The sequence below is a fragment of the Pezoporus occidentalis genome, unplaced genomic scaffold (genome assembly GCF_034315485.1).
Source record: "Pezoporus occidentalis ecotype Australia unplaced genomic scaffold, CSIRO_AGI_Poc_V1 ctg28, whole genome shotgun sequence".
NCBI lineage: Eukaryota > Metazoa > Chordata > Aves > Psittaciformes > Psittacidae > Pezoporus > Pezoporus occidentalis.
In genome coordinates, this window is record NW_026914718.1 from 5,580,406 (window position 1) to 5,602,750 (window position 22,345).

The 22,345-nt window shown below is 38.0% G+C and overlaps 1 protein-coding gene across 6 annotated transcripts in view; it reads right to left on the reverse strand.

Annotated features, from left to right (window-relative positions):
- The window catches only part of SUGCT (succinyl-CoA:glutarate-CoA transferase), a 308,838-nt gene that overhangs the window by 167,492 nt on the left and 119,001 nt on the right, over positions 1-22,345 (reverse strand). For 4 of the 6 annotated variants that reach the window (XM_062625428.1, XM_062625429.1, XM_062625427.1 and 1 more), the window contains exon 12: positions 12,646-12,748. In XM_062625428.1, coding sequence (XP_062481412.1) covers positions 12,646-12,748 — 103 coding nt within the window. Of the gene's footprint in view, positions 1-12,621; positions 12,749-22,345 lie in introns of all 6 variants that reach the window. The other 2 variants (XM_062625432.1, XM_062625431.1) reach the window with 1 other exon arrangement.

Sequence of the window (22,345 nt, forward strand, 5' to 3'; positions counted from 1 at the left end):
GAGAAGAGAAGGCTCCGGGGAGATAGATCAGCTCCCATTGCCTAAAGGGGCTACAAGGAACCTGGAGAGGGGATTTGGACAAGGAAGAATGGCTTTAACCTAACAGAGGGGAGACTGAGATGAGCTCTCAGGCAGAAGTTCTTCCCTGTGATAGTGCTGTGGCACTGGCACAGGGTGCCCAGAGAAGCTGTGGCTGCCCCATCCCCAGCAGTGTTCAAGGCCAGGTTGGACAGGGCTGGAGCAACCTGCTCTAGTGGAAGGTGTCCCTGTCCATGACAGGGGGTTGGAACTGGGTCAGCTTTAAGGTCCCTTCCAACCCAAACCAGTCTGGGATCCTGTGAATTAACAACCCAAGCTCAATGGTTATCTGTAAAGCCGTTGCACTGCTTTTTCTGTAATATACCTTGTTGTCTGTTATTGACATTGCTCAGATACTGATACTGTACATTTATTTTTAATTGGGGGCATAGTTAAATAGAAACCCTAATTCATAACTAAGAAAAACGTCATTTCAGTCGCACCCATCACTCTACTGATGTCTGTGATTATTTAGATGGTCAGTTATGCAGCTACTTCAGCAAAGATTGCAGCACTGGTTTTTGCTCCTTTGATTTAACACAGGTCAAATTGATGCAAAGGCAATAATCTCAGAGAGAATACACCTACAGTGTGATGAGCGCATCTGCCTCTCCTTTTATAGCAGCTGAAGGCTTGTACCCACAGAATCTGGTATGTTCAAAACAAAAATTCACTTAAAACAGCCAAGAAGACTGAAAAAGTGCTTTGTATTCTGAAACTACAGTAACACTTCTTTCTACACCCTTTCCTGGATGACTTGTAAAGATATAAACTATCTCCATATGCTTTCATTTCATGTTTATTTTCCCATCACTCATCTAAAAAGGGAGAAGTAAAATGTACACAGTGAGAGTGAACGCATTTGCATTTTGCTCTAGAAAAGGAGAAATGCATGGATTCTGCAATAGCAAATATGCCACAAGGAACCTATAATTTGCTGTGACTTCTATAAACCTGCTTGTAATATAGACATTTACTTGATCAGCAATTGCACTGGTCTTGCTGTGCCTTTAATTTCAGTTAGAACGGTTGTTTGGCCAAGTAACATTTTAGGGTTTTTGTTTCTGGAAGGACATATTCAGAGGGTAAAGACAGAATAGTATGGTATTTAAATTCTGAAATTTCCCAGTGGAGACACTGAATGCCACGTTCCTTTAATAACAAATATTTATAACTGACACCAGTTGTAGTAGCCTATTTACTGGAGTCAGAGCTTACGACAGAAAAAAGGCAATTAGAGAAAAATCAGTGTATATTATAAAGGACAGATCTTCTGTGTTTCTAAAGACATGACATCACAAAGCTGAAGTATACACTCCTATAAAATGCATATTCTTACACCCTAAGAATAGGATGTAACACAGAAGAATCAAACAAGGTCTTACAATCGATAGGGGTCACAATGCAAAGTATCTCTCTTTTCAGATATATCAGGGTGGAGAACAAAGAATACCAGAATACTACGTCAATATAACTTGAGTTCCCACTAAAATATACTATGCAATAGGATAAGTTGTATATAAACACTACACCCACAAAACACACATTGTATGGACAGTGAAACAGAAATACTAGATTTAATATTAAATTCACAAGGGAAAAGAATCAACAGTTTGAAAAAACTATTGATGAAAAGCAATGTCATGAATATAGAAAGAAGCAAGAATAAAGCACCTGCATGCTGTTCACTGTCAGCACTTTTCAATATCAAGGTATCTTCAAAAAGGAAAAGCAGAAAGTGTAATCTGCTACTGCAGTTCTCAACATGAACAAGTAACATCTAAACCCAGCTCAACAAAGTCATTGAAAGGTGGCCAATTCCTACATAAACATACACTAAGGTCACACAGCAAACCTACATAGCAAACTGTGGGATGAGACAAGAGAGAAACCCTTATCAAGACTATGATCTTGACGAATTCAGTATAAACTACCAAACAAGAAGTCAGGTTTATCAACAGTATAAACAGAAATTAAAATAATGAAAGCAATATGATATCTTGATAACTTCAGAGCTGGAAAGATGCCATCTCCCTTCGGAAAATAATGACCCAGTCTACAAGTTCCTCATACTCTGCACATCGTAGCCCCTAAATCTAAGGGAGCATTGTTGTCATAAATATTTTTCTCTTCCATGATTTAATTTCTCAGGGATAGGAAAATTTTTTTGCAAAAATGTGCTCTTACAAAACTGATTTAAACATCAGAGTTTCTCTAAAACCCAAAGCCTTTATCTTGATTACTGGAACACAGACCAGCTGCTTTAGAGAAATGGGTAGATTTGAGCATCACAGGAAAGGCTGGAGAAATCCTAAATTCTCCTTTTTTCGTTTGTGACCCTGTGGAAACAAGAGTATCTGAGAGAACAAGATGTGCAGATACTAAGTGACGCTTCTGGTCATGCCTGCTTCTGGCGTGACTTGAGTACTGCAGGAAGACACATTTCAGTTGCCTGCTCCATGCCAAGGGAGCATCAGACTACATTCATAGAATCACAGAATAGTTAGGGCTGGAGAGGACCTTAAGATCACCTAGTTCCAACCCCCTGCCATGGGCAAGGACACCTCACACTAAACTATGTCACCCAAGGCTCTGTCCAGCCTGGCCTTGAGCACCGCCACGGATGGAGCATTCACAACTTCCCTGCACAACCCATTCCAGTGCCTCACCACACTTACAGTAAAGAACTTCTTCCTTATATCCAACCTAAACTTCCCCTGTTTAAGTTTTAACCCATTACCCCTTGTCCTATCACTCCAGTCCCTAATGAAGAGTCCCTCCCCAGCATCCTTACAGGCCCCCTTCAGATACTGGAAGGCTGCTATGAGGTCTCCACGCAGCCTTCTCTTCTCCAGGCTGAACAGCCCCAACTTTTCTCCAAAACCTAGCTAATGGAAATAGCAAACCCTCAAACTTCTTTCACATGTGAGTCAGGATCTCCATATTAGTACTACCATTAATCATCTTCAATGCACTACCTCCACACTGAGGTGACTCTTTTGTTATAGGAATGTTTATTTTAATACACAGTTACAGGCATGCATAAAAATAGAAATCCATTTTCTTCTGTGAGCTATGATGTGTTTCAAGCATCATGCTAGGCAATTATAATTCAATTGGGTCATCCCAAAGGCCTGTCTGTAAGCCTGATCAAAATTTGGCCTTTTTTAAATAAAAATAAATAAATCTAGACCATTTTTGAGGACTTTGAGTTTTGAAGAACACCCGAGATCACCACCACCATTAATCACAATTCATATGTAATTCAAAAGAAGTTCTACCCCTAGAACATATACTACAAAATGACACAACTTTTGATTTAAATTGTTATAATTAAAAGCTACGGTTGCTAAGAAGCAATGGTGTTGAAACTGTGTTGAGAGAATTTCAACATGTGGCTGGCTGTTCAGAGTGTTGACATCCGAACGCTGTAGCCAGTTTTAAGCTTAGGATGAGTTCTTTAAAACAATGGTAATGCTCCTGGCCCCAGTGACCACGCACAGTGAGGAAATACTTCCTGCTTTTTTACAAGCTGTCTAGTTGAATCATAGTAGAAACCTACATGGAACCAGTCAGAAATGAGACGGAAAATGGCAATGACAGAGAAAGCATGCCTGACTAATTAATGCCTTTTTGTGGCGGTTGAAAAATATCTAAATCTTCAAATACCCACCCCTACTCAGCCTACATACTTGCCTTTTCATGGCTTAAATATTCCTCCTTGTTAGTAAGAGCCATGAAAGAGGTTTTCTTTTGTGTTACTGCATAAGTACAATGTAAACTGAACATGTCAGCATCTCATCTGAAAATAATCACTTTTTTCCCAACAGTGAGTGGGACTCCAAGATGAACTTCGGCTACAGAGAGTGGTAAATCTCGTCATTTCAGGATCATGGGCCAGGGTCATGGACTGAGCTAAGATTTTTAAATTAAGCGGAGCACTCTGGAAAAGCAGCTGATGATCAAGTGATAACTAAAGCCTGATCTGCACGGTTTCTGCACTTATTTTTGGTTGCTGGATTTCCCATTTTATTTTCTCCCTTGCTGAAATATATATATATTATCATCTGCAGCTACTGCTATTTGAAAGCTTCTGAAGTGCAAGATGCCAAATAAAATACCATATTCTCCAGAATATCATTACTATTTTCAGGCCTACAAAACGTAACTTACACTACAAAGCTCCACCAGACTACTTATATTGAGTACAAATGAATCTACTTAAAAGTAAACAAAGACCTATGACTAAATCCAGCGTTTATGGTCTCCGAGAAGAAGATCAAAATAAATTCAGGCTATCTTCATATGAACTCCAAGACAACAAGGTGGCAATTAATTTTGAAAACATACAAATACAGCAGGAAATTGTGTAAGTGGCCCTATATTGAAAGGAAATATATAATGAAGCATGTTTAAACTTCAAGCTGAAATTCCTCTGTTTGTTATGGGTTTTCCTATAAATTTAGCTTAGCAAATGAATCCACATCTACTTAAGAGAAACATTTTTAAACAAAAATTATGTTTTCTTACTTGATTTGGTATGATCTTGTTAGGCAACCAACAGGCATAGATATTCTCACAATTTACATACTGCGGGGAAAGCAAAGAATACCTAGTTTTAACTGACCATTACTCAGTGAATACTCAGATAAAAGAAAAACCAAACTTCTAAAGAATCAGTTGCTTCAGTGTATAAACTCTTCAGGCTGTGACACTTCATGAGATGCATATATACCTGTATTTCATCCTTTCCCATACATGTAACAGATATGACACCAAACTTCAGATAAATGCCAGCAACTGGGTTACTTAAAAACTCTCTTTCAACCACCACAGTTATACAGTTTAGATGAACAGAGGCAAGTGTTGAGCTCGCGCTCTGCAAGGGGTTTTGAAGTTACACATCAACCAACTCAGTACGCCTTGAAGTTGGATGGCCCTATCCTGAGAATACTTTGGTAGTGTCAGACACTAAATGCACGTTCTCTGAAATCAACTGAATTCATTTCGATTAGCTGCAAGGCTGAGGAACGAGTGTGTAACTCCTGTGTGGATGGAAACCAATCCAAGAACTGGAAGCAGAAGGGACATGGTTTACAGACTCCCAACACTGAGACCTAACAAAGACTGGGGTTTCAAAAACAGCCTCTTTGTTTCAAAACCTGAGCATGGCTTTTGGACAGGTCTTCTAAAAGAGAATGTCCCAAAAGGCTAGATGACTTTCTGTACCATTGAATGGCCATGACAGGAATGTGATCTTTAAATATAATTCAGTATTTTATGAAAACAGATTTCTAATGAGATATTTTGAGAACCCGATATTCTCCTCAATCAACATTTACATTAATCTTTTCTCAGCGGAATGCATATGCAAATAGTACTGAGATATACCATTCACCTATGCACACATTTAGAAGGAATTAAGGGAGAACTTTAAAAATGCTGTTACTAAGCATCATGTGCTTGTTTGCACAAAAGAAATACAGTCCATCTTTAAGCACATGCTCGACTTTCTTTTCCTGTCAGGCTCTTTCCCTATTCAGTGAGGTGAAAGATATTTAAAAGTGGTTTTATTTCTCATAAGTAAGGTGCAGCTCCAGGCCTTATTTTTGTATATATCACTCAAATCACACAATTTAAAAAATAGTTTCCCAAAGGGTTCTTTCATATTAGATGCTATGCTTTGCAGAAGCATAACTACTGCATCTTTACAACACTGCTTTTAGATAAGTCCCAATTGGATGTCTTAGAAACCAAAGTACAGAGAAAACTAAGGACAGACAACTATAATAGGTTTTTCAGCATTTTCAACAATATCACAGTTTATATAGCCAATGTATACTTTAAACAGTTTTATTTACATCCATCAGAACTTGGTGCTGCTGTGTATTTAGCATGTGGTGTCACAAGGCAGGCGCTCAAAGCATCAGGCACACACATTTAATGACCACCTTTTAACACTGTGATTGAAGTGAATTACCAAAAGCATGTGTAAACTGTGTGGCAGATGCAGAAGATATTCCTGTCTGGCATTCAACACCTATAAAAGTGAAGCCATGTTTCTGCAGGCTCTCACCTCTTTCACTACTTTTCGTATTCTGCATCAAATAAATTAAGAATCTGACAGACAACAGCCTGGTTCACAAAGCAAATTAAATGCTCACCTACGGAACAGTCAAGTCTATCCTGCATACTTCAAGAGCAGGGTACAGCAGAAAGATGTTATTTGATTTAAAAATATCATAGGCTCTATTCCCCTTTATCCATAGCCAGCTTCTCTCCCCTACCCTTAAAAACATGGGACAGCAAGAGAGCATATTTATGACACTGCAGACAAATTCCTTGTTAAAAAAGGACTAATTCTCTAAAAAGGAGCAGCAGCAGCAGCAGAGGTCCCAGGAAAAAAAAAACCTGTTGTAAGGATGGTAAGAAAATAGATTTCTGGAAACTTGTTATAAAACATGAATGGATCATTTTATCAGAAATGTTTCCAAATGTACTTCAGATTTAAGCAGACAAACCACACTGGAAATTTCAGATCAAACTCTGCAAAGTTATAGGCAAGTTTGAACGAAACCTCATAACAGAAAGTGTTGATCTTGATCACTATTTTTCTTATCTTGACAACAGGTGTATATTGGCTGTTTTTACATACAAACGCCTTTTATTAACAGAAACATTCGTGTTTATTGAGAGCCCCATCATATTCCAACCAGCTCTCTAGTAGTCACTGAAAGATAGGCAGGCCACACAAAAATTTAGCATAGCCATGGACCACATTTCACTACAGCTAAAATATAAAAAAAAATCACTTCCAAAATTCCTTATACTGAAATACAAGTGATGTGCCTCCCATTTTGAGTCCTTCCTATAAAATCTGCATATAGAACTATCTCATAACACGTATAAAGCTTGCATAATTGTGTATACGTGGGAATTGCATACTACGAACAGTCTTAGAACTGGATTTTCCATTTCACTTCTTCAAACTATGTTCCATTCCTTAATGCTTTCCACTTCAGAACAGAAACTACTTTCCTAAATTTCCCACAGACCAAAAGCTTGAAAACATTTGTAATTTAGTACAAAAGAGCTACTTCTGACAAAATTAAAGGCTTTGGGTATGGTTGGTGGCGTGGGGTTTTTTCATTGCATGAAATTTAAAAATTGAAGTAAAAAATTGGCTTGAAACACCAAATCAAAGGTACACAGTGCACATTTTTAACTCGGCAAGACAGGCAGGAATAGAGCTGAATTTCCGTTTCAAAACAGAATTTAGACACCTTCATGACAATGTTTCACTTTCAATGAATTGGCATTTTTAAACGTAAAAATGCTCCATTGGAAAATACCTAACCAGTTATACTACTTATCTAATAGACATATGCAAAACTGAATTCCTCTCTCTTGCCTGTTAGGAATTACTTCCAGACACATCGTATTACCTCAGGCCTTCATCAACTGCTTTTCACTTGCAGAAACCGCTATATGTAAAAAAACCTCCCTGCAGTATTATGGACATTAATGTAATTCCATTTGACTTGGGACAAGCCCTCAACAGGCCACAAAAGTCTATTTCAACAAAGAGTAACAAGTAAAATATGGTCATATTTAATTTAAAAAAAATACCAACCAAACAAAAAAAAACCCAAACCAACCACCACCATGCATACAATGATTTACAGGAAAACAAAAAACCAACCAAAACACCAAGAAACCACCACACTTTGGAACTTGGGCTGTTCCGTGTGTTCACAACTCTGATTGTAGCAGCTTTACCCAGATGCGAGGCAATTTTTGCCAGGATGTGTTCAAATGAAATGACTTCCAAAGTAAGAGACAATCTGGAGGATAATTCTAAAACTACCACCTTTGTAAGAGCCTACAAATAATAAAACATTAGATAATTGCCAGCTCCAGATATTTCAATACTCAGTTTACTGTGGGTTTTTTTTTTCTGAGGCACATTTAGAGAAATAGCCAAAGCAACTGTAATGGCCTTCTGGGACAGGAAGACTAAGGTTTCTGTAAAAAATGTTAAATTAATTTTTATAGTGATGCAAAGTCAGGGAAGGGTTGTTAAGGGATGGCCTCTTGCCACAGGGTGGAGTTTTGTTTTGGTATCCTTTTAGAGTCTGCAGGTGTTTGGCAGGAGCTGAAATCAGGGCCAGCTGTGATATTTCAGCTCCGATATTTCCCTCCCCATATTTCTCAGAAGTGATGCATCAGGGTGATGTCTTACACCTGATGTGCTCTACTTGTGTGGTATGACTGTAACTGCTTGGGGGTGGTGGGGGAAATACCACTGCATGGCTTTCATTTTTATTTGCAGCTGGCAATATTCATATAGTCAAATTCATCAACATGAATGCATTTACCCTGGTAAACATCAGATTTAAAATATTTATTGAACTGCCCATAATGTTTCTGGCTTGTTTTGTTACTTCTTGTATATGCCAGCCATTTAATTAAAGTAATGACACTGCATATGAACAGTGCTTTTACACAGTGCTATTAGGAATTATATTGTGAAAAAGGGGAGAGCAGTATTTTAATGAAAACGAACAAACCCTCCTCACTTAACCAGCAAAGATCTTTGTTCTTTCATACTTAGCTGCAGGACAGCGCGTACCTGGTTTTGTTTTGGTTTATCTTTTGGGAGAATTTGAATAGTTTCTATTAAAAATGGCATTCTCTTTTAAGTTTGTTTTGTTTGGAAAACCTCAAACCACATTGTATTTCATACACATGTTCCCCAGGGTACGTTAAACGGGACCATACTGAGATCACTAGTAAGTTTTTTAAACCGTTTTAAGAATTCCTTTAATGTTTGTACTATCTTGGCCTGGTTAAAAGCACACATTTTTAAAAACTAGCTTGAAAACGCTGGGCTATAAAAAGCTTCATTATTCTAGTCCATACTGTACACTCTTTCCTCCTTCTCATTTTGAAAGGGAACTGTTGCCTGAACTAGCGAATCTGCTCTCCTTCCTCTCAGACTTTTTATCCATTCATGCATAAGTACCCATATACATCTGTCCACAGACTGATTGACTTAGCAGTACAAATGCCTGTGGTATTCATTTTAACTACACAAATGAATAAAAGATTATAATCAGTGGGAAAAGTGGACATTTCCCTCCATTCATGGAAAAAACAGTATCACCTGGCACTCCAACTTAGCAAAAAAATTTCCTGGTTTTTGGCAGCTCCCTTGGAGTACAACTGAAGCTGTTAACGATATTAACAAAATGTCCTGGGATCAAGAATGTGTTGTTTCATCTCAGCTTATAGAAGAAGTTATACAAACCGCTCTTGGCCTTCACAGCTCTGAGGTCCTCTTAGCTAAAATAAAATCTGAAAAAAAAAAACAAAACACCTGTAGCTGATTTAGTTCCATCAGACCATTTCTGTCATCTCCTTTACTTGCCTTTCCTATCTCCTCAAAGTTGCTTCCATTCCTCCTTTGTACTATTCCAACCTAGGATTTCTGTCTGTGGCTGGTACCAGCCCTATGCACCCTTTGCAGCAAGACTGACAGCTGAGCTGCTCTCTGTTTTGATGGTTAACTAACAAGGGGAATGTTTCATCCCTGACAGCGTTCAAAGCCAAGTCAGACTGGGCTTCAACAACCTGGTCGAGTGGAAGGTGTCCCTGGCCCATGGCAGGGAGTTGGAAATAGATGAGCTTAAGGTCCCTTCCAACCCAAACCATTCTGCGATTGTTGATGTCCATGAAGTGCATCTTGGTCATTAATGGTGCATGACTACTTACACTGAATAACTGCATAATGGATACCAAAATCCATAGATCAAGTAGGAAGACAGTAGCAATAATATGAAGTTAAAAAAACATGGTACTGTCTTTATGTGCAATTCTTCTGGTAACACCCAAAAAGGAAGAGGTTAGCAACACCTAAGTATTATCTATTAGAGGTAGATTAGAGTTTGTCTATATTGAAGTATCACCAGGTTTGATGTTTCTATGGAGCCTTTGCAACGGTTGAAAGTAAATAAGTACTGAAAGCGGATCATTGCATTATGATAAACTTATATCACATTGTACTTCTTATTGTACAGTATCAGTAAGTAAGGCTATTAAATGCAAGCTGACTGACATCTTTCCTAGAAATGTATTTCCTCATCTAAACTAAGACTGAAAAACCCCACCATATTATAATGGAAATACTGTGAAGCATGATTACAAAGTTCTCATACTTGATGACAGGGTTCAGCTTTACACATGAGAAAAATCTTGCTGTGATTACAGTATGTTCTTGTTGACGGTTTTTCCCTGTTACAGTGCAGAAGATACGTAGATTATGGATTCTCAGGCATTGATAGACTTTTTCCCCTAGTCTTAGGCACAGTCTTAGGGCACTGTTACAGGTATTGAGGTTTCAGAAACCAAAATTGCAGAGTGGCTTATGAAAGAGCAAAGCTATACACAAGCATGCGTGCTTATCCCAGACCCATGCTGTCGGTACAGCAGCAGAAAGATGAACAAAGTGAAGGGAGACTGGGCAAGGTACAATGGCAAAACCTACAGTTCACAAGGAATGTAAAGGTGAAAAGCTTTGCTTGAACTGTCCCTAAATATCTAAATCCAAGCTATGGATAAGTGACTCCAGGCAATGAAGCTACCTGTGAAGGTCTGAAGTCTTCACAAGCAAACATTTGGGTAAAAACTAGGAAACTATACTTAAGAGGCTGAGCATGCTGCTCTCTGAGTTGCTGGTTTGCTTGATGGTGTCTCAGATACGTAAAGGTGGAGTGGGTGGGTCTAATTTTATACAAGTGATGTAAAGTATCTTGCCATAACAGCAATATCTTAATTTTCTGTATTTCAAGCAAAAGTGCAGTCTTCCTCCCTCCTTGAACAGAATAATCACTAAGAAAAACACTTGAGGCAGGCAGCACCTGAAATTAAACACATGTATAACATGCAGCATCACCACAAATACTGACATTTCACTTCCAACAGTAATAAGAACACAGTGTCCAAGTGCCACTTATTTCAAAGAAGGCTGTAGAAAAGACAGTGTTTTCAAGCAGTTTCATCAGAAGGAAAAAATCAAAAGAGATCAGTGTGGCCCTTTACAGGAACCGATCTTTTAAATCCACCGTATGATGGTCTCTGACTGCACAGCACTGTGATACCTTTTAGAGATAGGCAAACTATCTCACATAACAACCTGATATATATATATATATATATATAAAATCACAGTATCATCATAATATGGGTATTAAAAAATAATACTTAGGTGAAGTCTAACAACAGCAAGGTAACCAAGCTAACCCTTTTACAGTCTGGGAGGTAATGGCCATCCCATGACATACTATGTTTTAAAAACAGCCTCTTTCAGAGAGGACCTGACTTCTTAAAATTCACATCAAAAAAAAGCAAAGAACGTTTTTCCTATGTTGCCCCAAGTACAGCCAAGTCAACCACGAACCTACTAAAATACTCGTCTGTTCTTCAAAGCCCAACCTTAATCCCTGTGAAAGTTATGAAGTGAAAAAGTTGGCTTACGCATACTTTACAGCATAGTACTACATCATTTTAAGGAGAAAAAGCATATTTATTTAAGAAAAAAAAAAGCAACAAAGTTCTTTCCTTGCAGTATCCTAACAAATATTGTCTTATACCTCTAAAAGCGTAACAAACATTTATTATAAATTTATTCACTTCTGATAGATTGTTTTGCCTGTTGTTCTTTCCCAAAGACTACAATTGTATTCACAATCCTGACACTTCTCAAGAGCAGACATGGACACTAGTCATTTTTATGGTTACTCTCAATCTTGAAAATTCATTTAAATGAGATTCATCACCAGACAAAATAGCCATAAAATACTCTGTCACACTATTCAAGACAGCATAGTTCAGTTAATATTGGGCCCTTTAAGCCATCATAAGCTAGGGTGAAAAGAAGGGCAGGGATCAGGAAACACAGAGATAATGTAACTCTACAGATGAACAATAGTTTTACTTAGAATTATGTAAGGATGCAAGTCAGTGAAAAAATTAACATTTAAAGAAATAAATAAAAAGCTGAAGCATTCTCAGCCAGGGAAACCACCAGGCCAAGAAAAGATTAAAATCTTTCTACACATGACTTTTGTGCTTCGCTTTTTCTCTTTCCAGTCAAAAAGTTGCCCTTTTTTCCAAACAGCATGCATTCTGATTATCCATATTCCATACAGAAAATCAGTTGCTTGTGGCCAGCAAGAAAGGTACTTTTCTGCATAGTTATCTGACAAAACACAATTACACAGGTTTTTTGCCAGTTCTATCAGCCATTTTTGAAAGACAGACTCCCATACAAGTCATGGAATACCTACGGTTTAATGCATTATGACAAAATCTGTGTTCCCAAGCATATAATTCATTTAAGGATCTGTATTTATTTCTCATTATGCCATATTATTGGTTTAAACTTAATCCACCATATAACTCTCAAATCAGGTTTTAAAGTAGCTGAAATCGGGTCTTAGTGGCAGGAAAAGTGATTGTTACTCTGTAAAACACATAACATACAGAAAAGACTTGGTGAGAACCAACCTGAGGATCCAAGAATACTTGCTGCATGTTGTTGATTGGGCCATATGGAACCCCACTACCTTCAAAGAGCTGCAACCATTCGATCGTTGCTTTTTCTGAAAACCTAAGAGCAAATAAGAAGCATGTGGTTTCAACTCCGCGCTGTCAGATTCCACAAAATAATTGTATTGCATGCCTCCTCCCTCTCTCACTGCTTCCATACTCTTCCCCACTGATTTCTTCCCAGACACTGAGTAACATAACGAAAATGTATGACACGTGGGCTCAGAAATGCAAAACCCAAAGATATAAGGGAAAGAATGTAGCTGAACTGACTTCTATTTCTGTACTGGATTGCTTCAGATGATCAGAATGATGTAAAGCTAAATTTATCTACAGTTTCAAATAAGGATCAATGGGTTTCCTCCAGTGCTTAATTACACTAAATATGCTTCACATTTGTTTGCTTTCATGCACATATTTAACAACAAAAAAACAGATAAAACATGGGTACAAGTCTAACATAAGACACTGCTTACTAAAAGCTGAAGTTAAGCACAGGAGTGTTTTTCTTCCATTACATCCAAAACATACATGAGGATCAACAGCCACATCTTTTGGTCAGATAACGACATTGATTACCTATTTATTTGCTGCATGATTGTATAACGTATCCTAAGGACCTCTGCTCAGCTTATTTCTTTCTAAGCATTCAATACCATCACATTACTTGTCCTCTTTTGCTAGATACTTCTTCTTTCTTCATTTGTCCAGTAGAGTTACACACATGAATAAAACAAAATCCTGAAGAATTACCAGTCCCTGAGAGATGGTATTTTCTGCAGCTATCTTGGATTCTGAATCAAAGGTAAACTTATTTGGAGATCATTTCTTAAATTTCATGATGGTAAATAACACTGAGGTCTACTGGATTATTAGAAAGGAAAGCTCTGCTTTGTGATATGCACAACACTGAAAAAAATCAGGTGCAATTTAATGACCTGATAGAAATTAAATTAATAGAAACTTTGATAAGGGATGCTCTATTAATGGTATTCTGTACCTCACCAGTTCATTATCACGAGCAATGTCAGTAACATTCAGCTTTACCTCTTAACACGTTATTATGCAAAAAAACAACCAAGTTTCTGATAGAAAGTTAACAGAGACTAAGCCCAAGGCACAAAAATCCCTAAATCAGTATAAAGTCAAACTTTGTAAACTTACTTTAATGCATACGAAGAGATTGGCTGCAAAGTATTTCATGCTACTTTCAGAATAAACAAAAAGAAACTAGTGATGGCGACAAATTAAGTCATAGGTATGGAACCAAACTTCACAGTTAATATCCTTCTCCCTGCCCATGGCATTCCCTGGGCAGCAGCAACTTCCCCAAGCTTTGAGGGAATAAATCCTGATACCCAACGCATTTTGCACACTAAACAAATACAAAGGTTTAGGTTGGAAAGGATCTTAAAGTTCATCTGGTTCCAACCCCTCCTGCCATGGGCAGGGACACCTTCCATTAAGACCAGGTTGCTCAAAGCCAAGTTTTGCATGGGTCTTCCTCAGAAATAGAAGTTTTACTCCTGCTAAATACATGTGAAGTAAACAAATAATACTAGTAGAACTGGAAGGACAATGAAATAGAAAATTCAGAATAAAAAGTTTTAAAAGTGCAAAACATATTATAAAATGAAGCACTGATTTCTGAAGAAATTAATGAAGCGTCACTTCTAATGAAAACATGTGAGATTTTTGCACTGTTCAACTATTCAAGTTAATTCATGGTAAAGATGTAGTCAGTCATAAAGATAATGCCACTCCTGGACACATCTAATTTAGTACTCTGTTGCTGACTGTACCTAGAAACCAGGTACACTACAAGAAATCGGGGAAAAAAAGGTAACTAGAGAGGTAGATCACCTTCCCTCCTCAGTGACTGCAGCCATTAGGAGAACATGACTTTAATCTAAATTATAATTTGCATTTCCCTTCAGTACTCTGTTTGGCAACAGTTCTCATAATTTGAATATTCTTCTTATTCATAGCCTCCTATTACTAAGGTTCGGGGCTCAAAATATGCACAGTGCAAATATGATTCACACATAAACTATTCCCCATCAGTTATTGGTGCTATTTATACAGAATTGTGCTGTTCTCTGCTAGCAACTGAGACATTCCCCTCCTCAAATGCTTCATAATTCATGGCCCACTAACTCCTTTTTTATAAATGAAAAGCTTTTTTCAGATACTACTTTTTAATGACACCTCAATCTCCACTACTATCTCATTTCCAAGAAAAGACAGCATATCTACAAGAGGACTCTTGAACTCCATCATAACCATGGTGCTGAGGACCATCACTAAGAAATTATTATAATCATTAATATTTTTTATCATCATTCCCTTGATCATCTGATGTCCAAAGCATGACACTCTCAAATGAATCTTTATCTGTCCACAGAACTTCAGTGATACCCGGTGACTGCAGAACTTCACCATGTGATTCACGCTCCAGCTTCATATATTTCCAGATGAGTCCCTTTTCCCTCTAAAATGTTCCATCTGCTATAGATAGAATCACATAAATGCCATTTAAATTATGATTTATTTGTAGAATCATTTTAAATCTGTAGTTTAGCTTTCTATAATTATTACCAGTATTTTAGAAGTTCAAAAGAATTTACTTTTTTACTGCACTAGCCTGTACTGCAAAGCTTGAATGCAGGCTCTTTCTGAAAACACCTCTGAAAAAGAGAAGGATATGTACCCCAATGGAGAACAAACCCATTGCTGCAAAGCCTGTATGAAGGCTTACTTCACTAGAAAAGGTTGTAGTCTGCGCGGTGTCTTATTTGCGTTTTAAACAGTACTCTAAGCCTTCTCTGCACTGAATTACACAGCACTTATGAAGATACTGAAGTTGCAACATTGAAATGAGGCATAAGATTCTGAAACTTTTAACATTAGAGATACTTCATCCTTAAAAATATCGTAAGAATAGAAAGAGCAGCTTGAGCTAACTGAAATGTTATTTCATGATAAAAAAAATCCAACTAAATGTATTTTTCCTCAATTTGTAAATCCAGCAGGCACCATTACATGAAAAACTCTAAATTTAAACTATAAATTAATGAAAAAAAAATTACAGCATAAAATAAAAAAACTGCCTCCAAAAGTTAAAAAAAAAAAAATCAAATAAGAAGAGCTCACACCTTATTTCCTTACTCAAACCATAAGTGTAGCTTTGCTTCCTAAAAAGCAAGATCCTAATCACTTTCTGCTTTCTAACAAATTCTAATAATAGGAGGGAGAATGGATATTTATAAAAGACAATACCAAAGCATAGAAAAATGTTTTAAAGCAAGTATTAAGGGGAAAAGAAAAAGTGTTTGCTTGAATTGCACAAGTTGGATGAAATGGCTTTAATGAATTAGAAACATACCCAGGATCTAGTAAAATACATTTTCTCGTGATGTTAATTATTAATGTGAACTTTATTTCTTTTTAACAAATACTGTCTTTCAATGAAATAAAGACTTCTAAAGCATGAATGAATGTAGTCTGTGTATATTCTTTGCATATATCCCATCTTCCATGTTTCCTAAGAAATCTTCAATCATTGGTACATCCTTCGTAGAAGCCCATCCATGTTTCTCTAATGGATAAAACCATCCAAATCCACACAAGGTAAGTTTAGAAAAACTACTGAAGCAAAATACTACTCTTTTCTATAGGAAGCTTATGGCAATTAATTTAATTTAGAGAAGTAATTTGGACAGCTACCAAATGCAGATGGAACAGCAACATCTAGGTTTTTAATATACAGTCAATCACAAAAACCTTCTCTGTTCTTGCTGAAGTCCACAAAAGCATTCTGGTGTTTTCCAGCACAACTTGAATTTGCACTGTTTTTTCCATTGGTTTGTTCTATCAACAGTCTATTTAGTTTCAAATACCTACAATATTTTCCCTCTTCAATGGTAGTTAACTGAGTAAAACAGTTTGTATTGTTTCTCACAGTTATATCTATGGAAGACACCATGCAAGATTAAGTCACAGAAAAATACGTATTTGAAAAATTCAAATAATGGCTCATTATCCCTTGGTGTACAGCAAATACACAATTAGAATTTTCAAAATTAATACTATAGTATTAACTCAATAGCATGTAAGCATCTCTGTGTGTCTAATTAGCATCCTCTTGGTTACTGATTAATCACTCTGTGAACCACACCAGACCCTTAATTATCTTTGGGATCAACATGATTGTACTGACACACAGTACTGTTTTGTTGACGGGTATATCAACTACTTTAAACAATGTCACTACAGTAGATTGTAAGTAGCAGCTACATAAAGCACAGCCTAGATATTTACAGGTACCACAAATCCACCTTGAAAGTCGTTTGTACTTCTGCATATAAATACTCATATCAGTTTAACAGAACTATCAATAAACCCTTACCTTTACATACAGAACTTGTACTACAGATGAACGGACATCCGTGTTCCTTTAGGAAGTTTTAAAACCATCATGACTTTTAAGGAACACCCATATGGGCTCCCGAATAGTAAAATCCAGCATGTTGCAGAACTAGTGCTCTCTGGATTCAAATAATGTTTCGCTATGCACACTAAAAGTATTCTCCCTTTACCCAAGCATTCCTCTCTTTTTCTCAAGTAAGCAAAGTAACTTCTATAGTTGTAACAGAGCAAGTGCAAATTAACTTAAAAACTGCTAGGTAAACACACATTGATAAAAGCACATTGAGGATAACAGAAAGATAGATGGATTTTGTCACTGTTCTTTTAACTGCTCAATGGCAGAAAAGCCCAAACAAGGGTCAGGTCAAAAAGCTCACTCAAAACCCAATTAAAACATCTCCCTTGATTTCAGCAGCCTTGTAGCTAGTAATATACATCTTTGGGAAAAAGAAATAGCAAGTTCCCTTTCAGGAAGGATCTTCACCTTCCCACCCACATGGAAACACTTGGAGGTTCATAAGATAGCAGGAAAAGAAGACAGAAAATACCCAACTTACCCGGTCCAAAAATCAGATGTTTGAGACATTTCTGACCTCTCTCAGTTGCACACATAGAAGTCAAACTAAATACTAAATGCAAATTAAAAACTAATAACAATTTAAACCTAAGGATTTTAAAGCAACCCTTAGCAGTTTGGTAGCCGATGCCCACACAACTCGACCATCTCCACACCGGTGCTGAGGGAAGGAAAGCTTGCCAGCTGTGCCACACTGAAGTTAATTACCTGTCACACACCTGTCCTGCTGAAGCAATTAACAACCAGACCCTCATTGCTGTAATGGTATTACCAGTGACACCAGTCTGCAAGGCTCTTGGCTTAGAAAAAGAAATGGTGGGGATAGGGAAGACTTACAGAGCCTGGGAGTGCCTCGACAAGCATGAATTTAACAGCGCTCCTCATCAGGCAACTTAAGCATTTTTACAATACACTTTCCCCTTTAGGTGCCCTTCTCTTCCTTATTAGGTGGAAACAATTTAGCAAGGATCTCAGGTTCCTCCATGCTTCCTTCCTTCTCATTGCTTTTCCCCTCACACTTACATATGCAACATGCAGCTGCAGTGCACAGTCCAGAATAAGGCCTTTAAAATGTAAGTGCTAGGAACAGAAGTTTCACTCCAAATCGTTTTCAGCCTTAAACTTCTGGTTTTAAGCCTACAATAATTTAGCTATAACTGCAGGAACACTAACCATGATGAATTTATGTGGTTTTCATTATGGGAGCTGCTTCACTTTAAAGGCTGAGGCCATGTCTGCTATTCCCCTTACCCCTGTACTCATACAACCCCACACGCTGTTCTGTTTACAGGTTTATTTCCCCAAGCACCTTGGAGTATACATTTAGCTGCATTGCCTTAAAACACGTCTACATTACTGAGGTGCAGGGTAGGATGTTAATGTTCAACTTTTGGGGTAATTTGAAGAAGGACATCAACAGATTAAGCCCCCTTCTTCAAAGCAGCTTCTCTTCCAACTGGCATCATACCAGCTTTTGTACAGACACATCTCAAATTTCACGTGCACACTATATATGTATGCCTTGACATATGCACGCACACCTACACATACAAAACAATCTGCATCGTGCCTGGTGCCATTCTGTTCCAGAGGAAGCAAAGGTAAAAGCGGAAGGGAAGTGTAGAGCAGACCAACACAATTAAAACTTGGTTCTCTTGGATAGATGCACATCTAACTCACAAAACAGAGGCTTCCACTGGAAACGTAAAAACCAGAGTGCTCTGTAGTCTGTCAGTTCTCACATGAGCTGGGAGTCTCAGGGGCCTCTGTAGTAGCCATTGAACCTGACCTCCACCCAGGGTAGGGTCATGTTAAATTTGACTCTTGGCACACACGTGAGAAAGGAAGGCATTCAGAGGCAATTTGCTTTTCTCAGAGTTCTACTTTGAAGTCACTGGGGGGAAATGTAACCTAAATGAAGAGGAAGATACAGAAGGCATTGAAACTCCTTTTTTTGTAAAGCAAACATAGTAGGTGTCCAAATGTCAGCAGTGGGAAGAGAACAGGGAAATAAGCTGGGAGGAAGATGATGGGGACAGGGAAAAAAAGAGCCTAGCTGGAAGAGGACCAGAGATGGGAAAAGGACACCACCACCAGTAGCAAAGCAAGTACAAAATACCCCACAGGTCTTCATTCTTCTTCCCTGTGACTATCCTATGACCCATAGTACTTGGTCCTTGCAGCATTATGCTCATTTCCCCATAGAAGATGGAACTGAAAACACTCCCCCTCTCAAGATGTCTGGGACTGGTTTCTGTAGTTCCTTCCTTTTGCCCCAGTGTGAGAACTGGGTCTCCCTAGAAGTAGCATACCACTGCAGAGCAGTCAGCCTTCTATTCCCTTTTACTGAAGAGCTGACAGTCTCTGTGGGTATGTGAATTTAATCACCCCTACCTGCTCTTCCCCTTTCCCCCTTGCTCTTTCACATGTACCCTTACAGAGGGAGTTGAGCTGTTGTAAGCAGACAGCAAGTGGGGGTGAAGAGCTAAGGACAGATGCGCTTCACTCTTCATTTCTGTCAGGGAAAAGAGAGGATGAAAAAATTCTTCCTGAAATGAATGGCACAATTCACACCTCTCAGAGCTGTTGTTTCAAGCTACATTTATGTCTCGAGCCATACTCACCTCCATCTTGTATTATCACTTAGTTCAGGACTGTGATGAATAGGTCATTTCACACCTTTCTGAAAAGTCTTCTGTTTAAAGGTTGGTTTCTTCTAAGTGCTATATAATCCCCATGCTTATCTAACTGCCTTGAAATCTGGCATGGTTACTGCAGGTGGTGAGTAGAATTATTGATCTAAATTAGAGGTCATTTGAGTCAAGAATTCCCAAGATACAGCCTTTTTTAAAAAAACCCAACATTCCTTAACATTTACTGGTTGCACCAATGTTTCCTTTGTGCACACACCTAGAATAAAACTGTGGCCAGAGTCTCAATTGCTTAACCCTAGCAAATGAAAGGCATCAACTGTCTCTTTGGTATTCAGAGGTCAGATGTTTTTAAGAATTTCAGCTCCACACATGCAGCAAATTAAATGCTCAAGACTTCAGGGAGTTCCTGACCCTTTGAGTAGGTTTGAACATCTCCTTCTATTCCTAAATAAAACCTGGGATATCTTTTTCCTTAAGAGGAGGAGAAGGAGGAATCCTTCTTCCTGCACTTACTGGGCACATGAATTCCAGTTAAGTCCATTTTGAAAATTAAGAAAAATAGGAAAAGTCATACCTCTGAAATAGTTTGGAAGAGACACAGGAGGAAGGAGACAGATTAGATATGTTAATGGAAGCCTACTCTAGGCTCTGGTGGCACCTCAGTTCAATAAAATTATAATAGCATCAACGGTTTGGAAAAAATATATGCATATTATCTACTGTGCAACAGCAGTGATATTTGCAAGCAAGTACAGAGATCCAAGCATCTACCATACAAACGGTGCTTAGAACACCAATGTCTTCTGGAACAGGAAAGATACATCAACAGAAAATGGCAGCAGAAGAGGTTGGGGAAAAAGAGAAGGAAACACAACTGCATGTTTACTCTCATGTGCTTCTAGTCACCATAATTTCTGCTGAGATGCTGAGACACAGACCACATCCATGCTAGCCTTTTCACAGCAGTACTCTCAAAGGATTCCACTACAGGACTGTAATTCCCATTTGTGATGCTAAGCATGTATGAAAGAGAAGGAACATTTAGGAATCACCAGATTCCTATACACAGATGCAATTTTTTACCTGCTTTTTACTGCTCAGCCTGGCACACCAAACATGTTTGCTGACTTTTTCCATTGCAACATCACTGGAAAAAAGCTGCTTTGCCCTAAGTTGTGTGCGACCTGCCTGGCACAGCATCAGAAATGAGACATGGATGAATGACCTGACTAAATCCTTAAAGGACTTTCATGTTTCTTTTTGCCTCCCACCACACAGAAGGGCTCATCTCAACAAAAGTGGCTGTAGAAGAACCCACATCAAGAAAATCACAACTCTTCTAAGCTGCTCCAGCTCATGTCTCCACAAATTCATTTTGAGGTGGATGGCAGTGTACAAACTGTGAGTGAATGGGAGGGCCTGCAGGTGTTTCTTTCCAACTAATGCACCCCAGGTTTATATTTTCCATGTGCTGCAATACTATCAAGAAATCAGTGATTTAAGATATTTTTCAGTGACATTCTGCTATTACCCTTCTGTCATTTCCCTTCATTTCTCAAGGGCTGACATTTTTCAGCACTGACAAACTATTCATTTAATTCTCTAAGTACCTTCAAAAATGAACCACATATAATTTTACAAACAACTGTGCATTAGTGAATAAAAGCAAAGTTACCATGGAATGTGTACAGAAACGTATCCAACCTCCATTAGAATGCCAAAGGTGTTTCTTATAGTCAGTGTTTTAAAACTGAATGCCAGATGAATTCACAATAATATGACATAACAGGATACTATTGGAAACACCTACTCCACAAGTGTGTATACGGTCACATACTTGCATATAAATTACACAGAAATTCAGCCTAAATGATGGTAATAAAACAGAACATAAACTCTGACAAAAACAGACATAAAGCAGTAATTGAAAGAGCAATGAGGTAATCTGATGAACTAATAGCTACAGATATAAAAACAAATTAGAATTCTGGCAATTCACTGAAAGAACAACTGTTTCTTGAACTTTATCTTCATATTCAGATATTGCCCATAAAAAAAATAAGAAGCATTGAACATTAAGCACAAGCAACAAGCTATTAAGTATTTGATCTATGGATGGCAAAATGACACTTTTATAAGGTACCAGAGTATATCAGATAAATGCCATGTTAAATTAAATGAACTCCAAGTAATAAGTCAACATGAACCACATATGACACTAAGATTGGCAAGAGTTAAGAGCTCAAAAATGTCAAAAGATAACTGTTCCCTCTCAAAGGCTTATAACTTACAGGAAGAGTCGGTTCACCTGTGCAGTCACATCATTTGTTATAGGAAAGCAAGTAAAAGATAAGTTCCCAAAGTTTAATCATGAACAGTTGCACCATAATTATTTGAAAATGTAAAGTCTCCTGGTACCTCAGTATGGGTACTGGGGGCAGGACATCTGAACATGGACACGTAAGACAGAAACAAAATTGCAAGTGCAAAAAGAAGAAGA